This window comes from Carassius auratus, chromosome 31 (assembly GCF_003368295.1).
Source record: "Carassius auratus strain Wakin chromosome 31, ASM336829v1, whole genome shotgun sequence".
Classification (NCBI taxonomy): Eukaryota; Metazoa; Chordata; class Actinopteri; order Cypriniformes; family Cyprinidae; genus Carassius; species Carassius auratus.
Window position 1 is genome coordinate 11,424,192 of NC_039273.1, and position 12,376 is coordinate 11,436,567.

The 12,376-nt window shown below is 36.8% G+C and overlaps 1 protein-coding gene across 3 annotated transcripts in view; it reads right to left on the bottom strand.

Moving 5' to 3' along the window:
* The window catches only part of LOC113050547 (neuronal growth regulator 1-like), a 105,198-nt gene that overhangs the window by 69,848 nt on the left and 22,974 nt on the right, over positions 1–12,376 (bottom strand). For all 3 annotated transcript variants that reach the window (XM_026213585.1, XM_026213586.1, XM_026213588.1), the window contains exon 3: positions 1,170–1,295. In XM_026213585.1, the coding sequence (XP_026069370.1) occupies positions 1,170–1,295 (126 nt within the window). The remainder of the gene's footprint in view (positions 1–1,169; positions 1,296–12,376) is intronic.

Below are 12,376 nucleotides of genomic sequence, written 5' to 3' on the forward strand. Positions count from 1 at the left end.
ATGAGAGGCACAGAAGTCAAAGTTCTGATGACACACACACACACACACACACACACAAGAAATTAACGAGGCCAACTGCACTTAAGAGTGTTTCAGCAATTAAATCTAGTGGCCCTAGGTTGCAGGTTCAACCTCCTCCAGGGTCATTTAATAACTACTGGAAATCACAGTCCAGGAGCTGCTGTCATTACAGCGCTGATGATTACCATAGTGCTGCCATATGTGCACCAAATACTGTTATACGTGATGGTATGTAATAATGAATTTAGTCTGAACATACTGGCTTGTCCAGAGAGAGAGAATTTATATATATAATGTCAGCATGTGAATCCTTGACAATATCACAGAAAATATTTACAAATTGTCTGTACATCACAACCTTCAGTCGCAGAGGTAGCAATATTTTTCAAATGTTTATATTGTCACTTAGCCTGAAGAAGAATTGTTCAGGCAAATGACATTTTTTGGGCAGACTGAATCTGTTGACCAAAAGTAAAAGTTCACCATATGCAGGAGAGTTGTCTAAGGACTTTTTATTACTGATGCACTTATCGTCTGGTTTGAAGTGTTTCTATAATTTGAAGTATCCTACCTTTGGTAAATAGTGGTTTCATGACGCTTCAAAGTCTTTTGATCAGAATCTCAAAAAAGCAATTCAATCACAAAATACACTAGAGAAATAAATAAATATGGCAGTCCAAAGATAAGTGAAGCTGACTTCAATAAAAAATCCACAAGCACTCAAAAATACTGCTGTGCACTGAATTTTCAATTTGCTTTGAAAATGTGCCAACTTATTATTTTTTATATATATTTTTTATTTGATTTGATTTTTGGTTTAACAGCTGAATATAAACTATGAAAAGTATAGTTGAGGTTGATGTATCCTCACATGTTGTTTACCCTGCGGCAGAGTGATGACTTAAACTAAGAATTCTTTCTGAGAACATCAGCAAATTGAAGCAATAATTAATTAAAAGCCTTTTCATAAACTCAATTCATTATAGCGGCTTTCAATAAGAAATGTTAGTTTCATCACCATAATCTTCTGAGCCTCTAAACTGCAACATGAACACTCATGAAAGACATTCCTACTGTGTTTTAGTCAGTCTCATATTCTGTCTCACTTGCAATTGCATTGGAATGTATTTTAACTGATTTGAACTCACCTGATGGGGAGATGTGTTTCCAAGAGATTTTGGGCTCTGGTTTCCCACTGGCTGAGCAGATGAGTGAAACATTGCTGCCTTCGTTTACCGTAATGTCCGATGAAATGTCATAGATTTTGGGAGGAACTGTGAAACAAAACAAACAGTTAGATTGGATCAAGAAAGTCGTGTATGTGAACAACAACAACAACACCCATACAGTTTCAGATGTACCCAACACAAAAATCATTTTCATTGTTACAGCAGGACCGAACCCCACAAAAATATTTCATTTGTTTTTAGAATGATACTCTGAGAATGTGTGCCAAATTTCATGGAAATCTGTCATTTTATTAAGGAATTACATCCGTTTACATAAGACCACACCTAATGTTTTATATAATTATTGACACTGGGGAGTCCAGAAAATCTTATTCTTATGGTTTCATTCTGACAGGATAAAAATCCTAGGATTAGCCTAGTTCACAACTGTAATTATAAACTCTAAGTGTAATCTGATTTAATAAATTATAATATAGGTATGCCTAAATCATAAGGCAAGGAGCGTGATGATGTAAAATTTTAAGTACAAGCAAAAACTATAACACGTTTCTACTATCTACCATGGTTTTGTATTTATTTTCCATAATATAATAATGCTGACAAAAATGATATGATTCCCAGAATTTCCTGCTTGGACCTCTTCTGTAATCAAACGTCTGATTTGGAATGCTTCATGGAACTTTAGTTAACATTTTGGTGATGAAACTATAGCATTTTTCTGGTAGACATATAGAAGGCAACTACATACTTTTGCATGATATTATGGGTCACATTGCATCTCACATTCACTACAAACTTTAAGAAAAAACCTAGATGCAAATCTGTCTTTATCCTACCTTTCATCACACAGGCCCTCTACTCTTTCTCAAAACCACCACTGTCAGTTGTCAAGGGGTTTATGAATAAATGTCTGACCTCCTAGTTATGCTTTCCTATAAAAAGAAAAGGCAATAAATGTCAAGAGTCTGCAAAATCAGCTATTCCCTTTGAGGTTTGGCTGTGATTCTGTGCCAAATTGTTTGAAGTGCATTGCATTTAACTAGCCTGGTTCTGATTCTTTGACTCCCTCCTTCCAGTATAATATTCTAAACACCATGCATTTCCTGAGGACCGATTTGTAATGACCAAACTTTCTCAAGAGCTATTAATATGTTATTCTCAAACAGTAAACGGAATTGTAATTAACATATATTTTATTGAAATGTCAATTAATAGTTCTCCTAACAGGCAGAATCCCCACTGCATCCATGCATAACCAGAAACAATATATATAATCATGAATGATTGCTATTATAGAATTAGAAATACTCGTCTGGGGGAAATCAATTAGAAGAAAACAAGACACGGACAAAAACTAAATAAAATCCTTTGAAGCATACAGAAGAGAGCTTTCAAGTTTTCAAAGAAATGGCACTATTTCTTATTTCCAAGTAAAAGGACACCAAACATTCCGACATTTGTAAAGAAACAGCAATATTATTTACTCCTACACTATTTGATCTCCAGTTTAGGTCTTTCCTATCTTGCTTTTTGTAATCTGCTGGCACTAAATGGCTGAGTTGAAATTCTAATGAACCCTTTCATTGTTTGAAAGCACTGCTCTGACTCTCACGCTCTCCACTGCACTTTACTTCAACATTCCTCCCACTGTTGACAAATGTCCACAATCACCGATAGCACAAATGGAAAATGTTGCATTCGTCTACTGATCATATCTGCCTTCAACAGGATCAAGACCCTAAAGTCAACACCTGAGGAGTCAGGTAGCAGCCTTTTAAATGAGATGTGGGGCCTTTAAACTGAACCTGTGTGAGGAAACATCAGTTTCATCTCATTGCCATATATTCTAGAACTTTCTCTGTAAATGCTCACCTTGAGATTTGAAGTCTTTTTTCAAACAATTCTTTACTTCTACAATGCAATAATGGCAAAATTGTGTTGAAACAATTGAGCTTTTGGGCTTATAAATTGGCAGGAAAAAAAGTCCAGAGGATTTGGTGCATTGAAGGAATATCTCTCATTACCGCCCGAGATCGTTTTGACTTTCATTACTGGTCTTGTGTGTACCACCTGCGAACACAGAGTATATTATCAGATGAAATGAAACCCTCTTTGTATTTTCAAGTAGCTGAAAAGCCGAGAGGACCGGTATGCCTAAACACTCCACTGAACATGGCAGTATAAACAGATGCAAAGGTCAACAACCTATCCCAGCATGCTCTTTTAACTATCACTAAGTTCAAAATGAAAGTACGTGTTGTTGAATCTCAAGCTCAGGGTCTGACCGCAATTTACTTCTGTGAATCCTTTCTGCGCATCAACCTCTGTATGCTTTTGGCCATACTTATTTTTAACCTGTTTATTTCCACTCAGCCTGTTCAATCGGTAGGGTAATGATGACAAGAGGAAAACAAGACAACGGCAAAGCCCTACCCCAAGGCCCTATTCAAGACAACCTGATGCTTTGTTTTCAGTTTAATTCATTAACTGCTGCACGATTGTCATGTTTGCCCATTCCACTCTAATTCTCCCTCATCTCTTCGGCGGGAGGCACTGAGATGGAGCTGCCACAGCTGACGGGGGAGGCATTATCAGTCTCTCAGCCCCAGAGTGAAAAAAATAATAAGCCTCTAATGACGCCACCTTGAATTACTGAAACGCTTACAGGTTTTAAAACGCAGAGTTTCCTCTGAATAAAGTGGAGTACATGGCTTGCCTCTCTATAAATTCTGACAGGTTCTCCAGGGCTGACTGCTGCCACCCAATTCCAAGACCCCATTGCTTTCACACCTACTGCCAGCCCACATTCCAATTACAGAGCTGAGGGAAAAGTGGGCTCCTGTCATAATGCAGACTAGCACAGGCAAAGAGCCGAGGAGAGACAGGCAAAGAAATCAGATGCACTTTTATCTATTTGTTGTCTTCCGGCTAAAAAGGAATGAAAAACAAAAAGTTAAGGCTGATGTACAATAAATGGACTTGTAGGTTACAGTATTGCATATGTATTTATAGAAAAAAAATGAGGTGAATTTTGATTATATATGAGGCCTCTAGATGGTAAATTACCAGTGGAATAAGCAGTACTATAAAAGATGCACTCTATTGCACAGCTGAGACCTTCATTAACCTTTAAAGGGGTCCTATTACGCAAAATGCTTTTACAAAGTGTAGATTTTGTTTTGGAACAGGCTCTCATACTAGGTTGTTCGAAAAACACATTATTTTTCACATATTTTACATTATTATGACGCCTTTCTCCCCAGTCTGGCATGAACTGCTCAAATAGTTCCTGTACCAAATAAAGACCCACCTTCTGAAATAGGAAATGTGCTGTGATTGGTTAGCTGGGCCAGTGTGTTGTGATTGGCAGCTCTCTGCACCTGTTCGGGGAAATGTCATGCCCCGGCCCTTAGGGCTGCTCGATTATGGCAAAAATCATAATCAAGATTATTTTGGTCAATATTGTAATCACGAATATTTAACATGATTATGAGGGGGCCAACTTTATATTAGTGATTTATTTAAAGATAGTTATACATATCAAATATGCATTTCCTGTAAATAAGGTTGCTATGACATCTACATTGTAGGGACCAGTGGAATTGCAAACAAACAAACAAACAAAATATCTTACTCTCAGTAATAATAAAGCAAAGGACAAATATACAATAGAAAAGATACAAATGAAACAAACTACGCTTTAATGTTTTATTTTTTATGCAAATCTCAAGCAGTATGATTATTTCATTTATTCACTTTACTATTTATTATTAATGTCTCATTTCAGTTTTAGTTTGGCTTTTGTTTTGTATTTAAGTTTATATCAAAAGGTTCATGTAGCATGATACAGCCTACTACAGAAGTGAACAATCAAATGTAAAATAAAAAATAGCCCGCTGTCACTTTAAGAGCTGCACCACTGTTACGTGTGTATTTTCATTCTTAACTCTTTACGTTCATTTATTACATGACCGACGAAGGTATACATGAATAATCTCCTAGCACAGCATTTTGACACATTTGTGCATAAATTTGACCATTTAGGCGCGCACCTTGAGCTAAAAGATGACTTTACATGTCCGTGTTCTGTTCCAGAGGATTGCAACCACTCTATGTTCATCTGCCTTGGGAAAGCTAGCTTTTCTCCGACATAGTCATAACACGCGTTCCCTTCTCTAATGCAGCTAAACCAGGTCTCGGCCCAGTCCTCAATATTTGTGATATCACAAATTCTGGAAAATATGCATTGTAGTCCAAACGACTCATTTGTTGAAGTTTTTGACAAGGGATTTCTGACGTGGACTTTGAAACTTTTTTATGCTGAAAGCAACATTACAGACAGACTTATATTTAAATGAAAGAGTAAAACAATACTAAACTTTAAAAATTGTGATTTTTAACAGTAAAAGGCTACAGTAAATACTGGTTAATTGGTAAACAGTAAGTTTCCACATTACAAACAGTGAATAACTATGATTACATTTAATGTAATTTTACAGTAAAATACTGTACTGTACTTTTAACATGTTAAAATTAACTTTTTTTGGGGAAGTGAAAAATAAAAAGTAATTGTATAATTTACAGTGAAAAACCTTAAATTGACATTCCCTTCATGACACTTTTTCATATCAGTTGTGTACATTAAGGTTTTATCTTGCATCTAGTGTTGTTAAAGTAATGTTTATTGTATTGTTTCAGTAATGTGTGTTACCATGATGGTGTTTATTTTTTGTGTGAATGACACTGTGCACTTTCTATTTACAAGTATTTCCCTCCTCAGCTTGTAGAAAAGCTGTTTGTGAAGAGCTTTTATCATGTGACTTTCTCATCACCACTAGTGTTTGGTGGTTGTCAGTGTATTTCAGTGGAACAAACTAAATTAGTACTTCAATAGATTGACATATTATATCAGTTAATGAAGTACAGTTTATTATGGTGAATTTAAGTTAAGTCTATAAAACCTAAAATGTTGCTAACGTATTTTTACGGTAAAATTTTGGAAACCACACAGCTGCAAGTATTTTACTGTAAAGGTTACATAATTTTTTTTTTTTGGCCATGCACATTGAACCATACTATAATCTGCCTGAAGGAGGGATGGTTCATTTGGACTACAGTCCAATATGTAGTTGGTTTGAATGCAATTGGATCTAATTTGTTGAAGTGAACCAATTTTGATGACATATAAATGTCTAATATACAATAATTTATTTCTAATTGCAACAATTCTCCACAGAAATTGCGTTTAGCAACTCACATTTTCCATTTGTTCTACAAATCAGACACATAAGTGCTGTTCTGTGTGTTTTTTATTATGGTACTTAAACCAAAGAGAGGAAAAAAGTGAATGTTTCCATTTATTTTGCCTTCTCTAGAGATACTGTATTATCTAGCTATAATTGTGAACAGGTACTGTAGTGCTCATTCTAGTGCTCGTATAGATGATGCAAATCTGCTGCGGTTTGGAATCAAATAATACAACGTAAAACAGTCAGGGGAGAAATCGAAAAACAGATACAAAACAAAAAAATACAATTAACTAATTTGTGGAAAGCCTTCAGTCAAAACATACCATGATTTCAGTTAAGAAGTGGTTAGGAAGGATTTTAAAATCATTAAACAAAGCTTGAACTAAAAGAGACACTAAGGGTAAATAACAACTTCGAACATAATAATAAACTCTTATCCTGAACAACCCTTTTGGGTCACAATACAGCTCTGTTCCAAAAGATAGTGAGCTGCACTTGAAGAAATCACAAGCACAAACCAAATTCTACGGCTGTAAAAGGTAAGATGCATGATTATGCTGCCTTCTAATCTTTTTCTAAACCCCCCAAAAATGAAAAGCAAATAAAAAAAAAAGCATGTTACATGCATTCTTCGCAACGGAAGCAACTATTATTTAAAATATAATTTTTGCAGTACAAAAAACTGAAAGAGTTTGACTCCTAACAACCTAAGGGTTGTGGGTTCGAGTCTCGGACCGGAAATAACACGACTTAGGTGCCCTTGAGCAAGGCATCGAACTCCCAACTGCTCCCCAGGCACCACAGAATAAATGGCTGCCCACTGCTCTGGACGTGTGTTCACGGTGTGTGTGTGTTCAATGCTGTGTGTGTGCACTTTGGATGGGTTAAATGCGGAGCATGAATTCTGAGTATGGGTCACCATACTCGGCTGTATGTCACGTCACTTTTGTAATTATATTCGGTTGCACCTGTCATTTAAACTACCCCAGCGTTTTTGACCCTCAAAAATGGAGGCTTTCGAAAATGTAGTAGACCGCGTTTAGCTTTAAAACTCTGGAAATGTGTTTCATAAAATCATGCACATAGTTGTACCTGCATGAATGGTCATGTGACATGCATTTTCCATTGTGTAGAGTGGACAAAGAATGTTTCTGAAATGCAGTGAAATGCAATATTGTACTATTTGTGATAAAGTCCATCCACTGTTGTCCTCTCACATCAAAATCACCGACATATTTGTAAATAGAGGACTCGTATTTCATCAACAGTACAAAGTTGAAAACGCTATATGATGGATTTGTTCATTACAAACATACAGCTTCTCATTGCACAAGATGTAAATTGATGGACGTTACAGCTGTTTGAACTCTCGTTCTGATGGCCCCATTTACTGCAGAGGATCAGCTGATGAGCAAGAATGTAAAGCTACATTTCTCCAAATCTGTTCCAATGAAGAAACATATTCATCTCAGTCGGCCTGAGGGTGAGCACATTTTTCAAAAACGTTTTGGGTGAAGTATTTCTTTAATAGACAGCTTAACAGGTTTTAAAACAGAGTGTATGCTGGGAATACTCCTTATGATTCATCCATGCACACCATTACAAGGGAATACTGAATATTCTGATCCAGCGACTATACTGTACTCATATGCACATGCATTTTAAATGTACTCATGAGGCTGGAAGTGGAAATATGCTACACTTGCAAACTGCCAGATTCCACATTCATTCATAGTCGTTCCCAATTCCCCATACAACCTGAAGGCTGCTAAAACCAACCAACTTAGATCCCTAATTAGGTGTCATAGACAGAAACAAAACACAAATCCTGACAGGCTGCTCTACCCTCTGGGATTTCTTCAGTTGGTAATGCCACGGAACGTGAGACAGTGAGAATGTGTACGACCCAGTACATGAGCTCTCTTGGTACAACATGTCCATTTGAAGAGTTAATTAAAAACATAGCACTTTGAATAAGTGCACGATTAAAATAAATAACATTTCTAATATTCTTGTGCTGTTTGTGAATGTTGGGTTCATAATTTATCCATCTCTTATCTCAGATATTAATACAGTATAAAAGCAAGACAAGAAACATTCCGCCATGGACACATTGCTTTGTTCTCCAGCACACTGTATTAGTTCAATCTATAAGCAGGAGTGCTTACAGTATACAGAGATTTCACCGAGGGGAATACTAGGCATTCATGAAAGGATCCACTTTCACATTAAAGATTTTGCAGGGTTGCTGTGAGGTGCAGACTCACTGGTACAGAATCTAAAATGAGGCTTAATATTTTATGACATTTTAGATGTTCAAACCATAGCTTAATGATCAGATGGCCAGATTGGGGATCTTCAAATTAGTGATACCGGTGTTGTTTTTTTCTTTATATATACATATGTATGTGTTTGTGTACTGTATATACAGTATATTAATGTTTAGTTAGTAAAAGTGACAATAAAGACATTTGTTACACTGTTATGAAATGTTGCAAAATATTTAGCAGCATCACTGTTGTCAGCATTGATAATAAGAAATGTTTCTTGAGCCACAAATCAACATATTGGAATGATTTCTGAAGACAATGAAGATTGGAGTAATTGCTGTTGAAAATTAAGCTTTGTTATCACAGGAATAAATTACATTTTTAAATGTATTAAAATATGTGCGTATATATGTTTATAAAGAAACTAATGTCTATCATTACTAAATTATAAAAGAAGGAAAACAGTACAGTAGTGGATCAGGAAAATACAATAAAAAAATAAAAATAAAACTTCATTCCAACAGTTATTTAAGTGAAAGTGATGGGTGGCCAAGTATGGTGTCCCACACTCATTATTTGTGCTCTACATTTAACCCATGTGAGTGCACACACACACAAATGCCAAGAACACACACCTGGAGCAGTGGGCAGTCATTTTTGCTGTGGTGCCGGGGAGCAGTTGGGAGTTCGGTGCATGGCTTAAGGGTCTCACCTCAGTCGTGGTATTGATAGTCAAAGAGAGTGTTGTTCATTCACTCTCACTGCATACAATCCCTGCCGGTACCGTGACTCAAAACCGCGACCTTCAGGTTACAAGTCCGACTCTCTAACCATTAAGCCACGACTATTAAGCACAATACAGCCAGGCTAATGTCACTTGTGTAGCTGAACATGACACCAGTTCAACTACGTGAAACAAAGAATAGACCTTTTTGTGCCAACGTCACAATTACATCACAGCATTAGCTGGAGGCAAAACAAAGGAATAAGTGGAGGCGGCCAATACAAACCAGCACAAAGTTGGCTACATAAGGAGCTTAAAATGTCATTCTGAGTGTCAGAATGATGGAATACAGTCTAAAATTTTAAATTTTATGCTGCCATTGGTAAAAAAAAAAAAAAAACTACGAAAGCTGTCCTAAAACAAGAGGACTGGATAGAAACTAACATCTAAAATACTTGTGTTTCAGTTAAGGTTAAATAAAATATTGTATTTTATGGATTATGGTTAAGCAGATTTCTAAAGATTTTGTTGAGAGGGAACAGTAAAGGCCAATGTTATGTGATGGTTGTGTGTTCAAGTGCATATGTTTACAGTTACAGTACAATTATTTGGCCTGTCCCAGCCCGCCCTGCAAATAATGTAAAATTTCTTGACCCGACCCGCACATTGGGGACATCACGCAAGTTACGTTGCTAAGTAGACCTTCGTATTGTAACCTTATCAAAGAACCTAATAAAATATGAAAATATATAATCCAAATATTTAATATAGGCTTTGGGGAATTGCACGCAACATACATGGATTTTTTAAAATTTTGTTTTTAATGACACGCGCCAACCCGCACCGCAAAAAAAGGTGACAATTTCTTTGCCTTCCCCAACCCGACCCGTGGGTTACCTGCGGGGTCTGTGGGTTATGAGACGACCCGCGCATCACTAGTGAGCGGGGGACTGAGCCGAAAGTTGCAATTCGCAACCTCACAGCTAGATGCCGCTAAAAATTACACTGTGCACGTTTAAGTGAGCGTATACGAGTCATCCAATCTGGTTCCTTCCGTCGAAGTTAACATTTTCAGTCGCTGTCCCTGACAGTGAGTGACATTACATATTCAGATAAAACCTAATTTTCTCTAGTCACCGTTAAAAAAAAACAAGCAATAAAAGCTTGCTGGCTAGTGTTAATAAAGCGGTCGTACATCTTTCTGCCTCCAACTAAGCTCCACCCATAAAAAAGTCACAATGTTCACTAACTAAAAAATGGTCTATTATGACTTCAAAAGTTCAAATTTCAGTGTGTTCATCAAATAGCTATTGTATGACTTCAAAAGACTTGGAAGTTCAACAGTAAAGAAGCCCTTGAAATGTAGAGCTATCTCATGATAATCACAGTTTCATAATTGGACTTCTTCCACAGAAATGATTCACTTCAAAAGACGCCACAACAGAATTTTTTTTTTTCTGTTTCATTGTTACTGCAATACTGGAATATGCACAGTGCCAAGCTGTCTCATTTCTTTGGCTCATCTTCCACAATAAACAAAATGGTGGTTGCTGATGACAAACAGACCATTACTCTTAATATTTAGCTATAGCAGAATAGCAATGCATTTGATCTGTCATTCACTAACTGAGCACATCTATAAAAGAGTAATGTGGCAGTCTCAAACAGCTCTATTTGATGGTGACTCACCGAGGACTATGACAAATGGTACTGTCTGGTAAACGAGGCTAAGATTTAAGCGGTGGAGAAAATGTGTGTGGGCCATCCTCATTCGATCCCTACAAAACAAACAAGCACACTCATTCTCTGATGATGCCCAGTATTGACCCGTCGGCTAAAAAGAATGTCCTAGCCAAACGGTTTCGTCCACACAAATGTTCAGGATACATCAAGAGAGCTTGAAGAGACCGCAAGTACAGTCTGTTCAAATGTTATAAAGGACAAATAAGCCGTTTTAATTGTATTACATATGATTTGGTGTTCCAGGATTTGTGCCACTGTAAGAGTCAATCTAGCGATGTTATTTCTGTTACAATTCTGCAGGAGATTAAGTTTACCACTCACCGATTCCTATTACAAGACTGCTGTTCATCATGTGTTTCCTGTCGCTTTTGTTCTCTATCTTAAGTTGTTGTCATTACTCCAACCGTGCGTGTATATTTTCTTACCAGTGCTTATTAATTATCCCAGATCATGTAGAGATACAGGCAAGTAATGGATTCTATTAAGGACAAAAGATCCATCATGATCATGAAACAGCCTTTGGCTAAGAGTGTGAAAAAGGAGGACATTCATTTTGTTGATTATAATTACACAGAAGCGACTCAGCGATGGGCTACAGGTTACGGCCTCTGAAACTACACATCTTCAGATATGACTGACCTGTATTAGTTTGCTTTATCTCAAGGAGGGGTTAGGGTGCTTGCGGTGATCTTTCTCTAGTTAATTATAGGCCATGGACCTCCTACTGAGGTGTCGACTGTATATATATACACAATATAAGCCTACCAGAGAATTTAGATAAATATCCATTACTAAAATATCTCGGAATGATTAGGATGTGACATGAACCCAGCGACCAAACAAATATCTACATAACAGCTCAAAAGAGTAATGAAATATTCATTAACATCATCAGTTTTATGTATGTGTTGCAGCAAACACATATTGTGCCTGAATATGAATTTCTCTATAAAACTAAAATTGCGTCCAACTGAAATGAGCTGATCATTTTAAAAGAGTTGGAACAGATAGTAAAGGAATAGCAGCCAACAAGGGAACCAAAATACATAGGAACTCCTTGAATATAATTTAAAAGGCATCCCAGGTGGCACCTCATGAAGCTGCTTGAGAGAATGCCCAGATTCTGCAGAGCTGATATCAAGGTAATAGCTGGCTAAACTGAAAAGGCTAGTAAAATAG